Genomic DNA, 2,391 nt, shown 5'->3' with positions numbered 1-2,391 from the left:
ATAAACGCAACTGTATATAATCCGCTACACCCTGTAGCGGAACTCAATTGCACGTAATCCGTTACAGGGTACCGCGAATTACGTTAAGGGCTGCATTACTCATAAACCGCTACACCCTGTAGCGGTTTATACTCATATGGTACTACACTCATAATCCGCTACACCCTCTAGCGGATTATGAACAATGTGGAAGCTTGGGAAGATGCCTATATATACCAGTCTTACAGTAACAACTCGTGATGCAAAATATACGAAGTTATACAATACAGTCTCCATAAATAATAAGCCATAGAAATATAATAGGCACGAGGCATTAACAGTAACACGAATTTAATTTCTACATTAGGCATAAGTCATAAGTCATACAAATAGGTCAGAACCAAGACTAACACAAACACACCAAAGGAACTAACACTAACACCCGAAAGTGTAAATTGCTACAGGAGAATATAAAATTCAAAAAACTAGAAGCACACAAACTAGAAGTCCTACGAACTACCGGCAACGGTGGAGCCTCTCCGGGGCAAGACCTACGCATGTGCCCAGGCTGTCTGTAGAGCCCGTATCGCTTCGGTCAGTTAGGGTCGGCCTCATCTATGTTGTTCCGGATTCTGGTAGACCTCGGTCGCCAATCACGACAACGCCTCAAGCTGGGGTCCGGAATAATGGTCGGACCGTCATAAGGTGGCCAAAGTCCCTCTGGTATTGGTGGCACGAAACCCATCTGGTACACCCTGAACACCTTCTGCATGGTGTAGACCTCGTCGACATAGATAGACCAGTCAAGCCGTGACTGGGCACAACATGCAATCACATGGCAACATGGGTAATGGAGAGCTTGAAAGTATCCACAGTCACATGTACGATGCTAGAGGGAAACTGGGTACGTCCCAAGTGAAAAGCTCCCGATGGGCGTCGTCTCGGCAACGGTGTACTCAGACTGGTGTCTATCGAACAGGGTGACAATGAAACATCTGGAGTCTTTCAAGTTGTGCTCCATCGCCTTCATAAAAGACTGGCAAAACTTGGCACCGCTGGCCAATTGGGCCTCTGCCGTCTGACCACGAATCACGAACAACTCCGCTAGCCGACCATATGTGGACTTTACTAGGGCAGTAACCGGAAGATTCCATGTACCTTCAGAACAGAATTAACACACTCAGATATATTGGTCGTCATGTGACCGAACCGTCTGCTACCATCCTGGTGCTGAGTCCACTTATCGTATTCTATTCTGTTCGCCCAATCATACATTGCCAGATTCTCAGTCCGCATTATATCAAACCAATAGTGAAACTCTGCCTCAGTCTTCGCATAAGCAGCATTCACAAGCAAACGCTTTGCATCCGTGCCCTTGAAACTGAGTGTGAAGTTAGTTACAACATGCTGAATACAAAATGCTCGGTACGCATGCGGGGGTAACCACCCTTTATTTGGGTTCTCTAGTGCAGCCTTGATGCCATTGTGCCTATCTGAGATGACCAGTATCCCCTGTTGCGGAGTCACATGTTGCTGCAGGTTGGTCAGGAAGAAAGACCAAGACTCGGCATTTTCCCCCTCCACAAGACTGAAAGCAACAGGCAAGATGTTGGAGTTCCCATCTTGAGTGATGGCCAGGAGCAAAGTCCCTCCATACTTGCCATACAGATGAGTACCGTCTATGCTTACCAATGGCTTGCAATGTCGGAAAGCTTCAACACAAGGAGGAAACGTCCAGAAAAGACGATGAAAGTACACGATTGAGTCATCCACGTCATCACCAACGCGAACCGGAGATGTCTTCAACGTAACCGTCCCCTCTATGGTGGACTGAACACCAAGGATCCAACAAGGTAGCTCGGCGTAGGACTCTTCCCAGTCCTCGTATATCTGTGCTACCGCCTTCTATTTTGCCAACCACGTATTCCTGTAAGTTGGCTTGAACCCGTACGTTCCTTCGGTAGCTTCTTACAACACCTTTATCGATACCGCCGCATTGGCTCGAACCAGAGAAAAGATCTTCGCACAAATCATGTGATAATCGATGTAGCCAAGCATGTGTGTAGTCCATTGTACCGCCAAACCTCCCAGGTTCCCTTCCGTGCTCGAAGGCTGATGCGAATCATCTATGTGCAACCCTTCCCAAACTCCTTGCATCTCCCATGGTACTTAAGATGATCTGACTCCATCACTCTATACTCAACACCGCGCCGAATGCTGTAATCCTTTACAGTAAGCATAGCTTCCTCCTTACTATGGAAAGATTGGCCAACTTGAAATTCAGCTACAGAATTTTTCTCGTGCAAGCCTTGACCCCCAAAGGTTGGTGCTGATACCGCCGGTTGGTTGATGGCTCCCAGATCCAGGGTAGAATAATGTGCAGGTTGCTCATGTGTGCCGGCACTTAACGGT

The 2,391-nt window shown here is 47.5% G+C and overlaps 1 protein-coding gene across 1 annotated transcript; it reads right to left on the bottom strand.

The window, feature by feature from the left end:
• Positions 1–574: 574 nt before the first annotated feature.
• On the bottom strand, positions 575–2,050 carry LOC107640595 (uncharacterized). Its single transcript, XM_016344106.3, has 4 exons — positions 1,931–2,050; positions 1,200–1,884; positions 881–1,137; positions 575–793 (listed from the first exon to the last, which is right to left on the bottom strand). The coding sequence occupies exons 1-4, from the start codon at positions 2,048–2,050 to the stop codon at positions 575–577; spliced, it is 1,281 nt and encodes a 426-aa protein (XP_016199592.3).
• Positions 2,051–2,391: the final 341 nt, after the last annotated feature.

This window comes from Arachis ipaensis, chromosome B5, assembly GCF_059453495.1.
Source record: "Arachis ipaensis isolate K30076 ecotype BB chromosome B5, ASM5945349v1, whole genome shotgun sequence".
NCBI lineage: Eukaryota > Viridiplantae > Streptophyta > Magnoliopsida > Fabales > Fabaceae > Arachis > Arachis ipaensis.
This window is presented reverse-complemented; position numbering and strand designations above follow the sequence as displayed.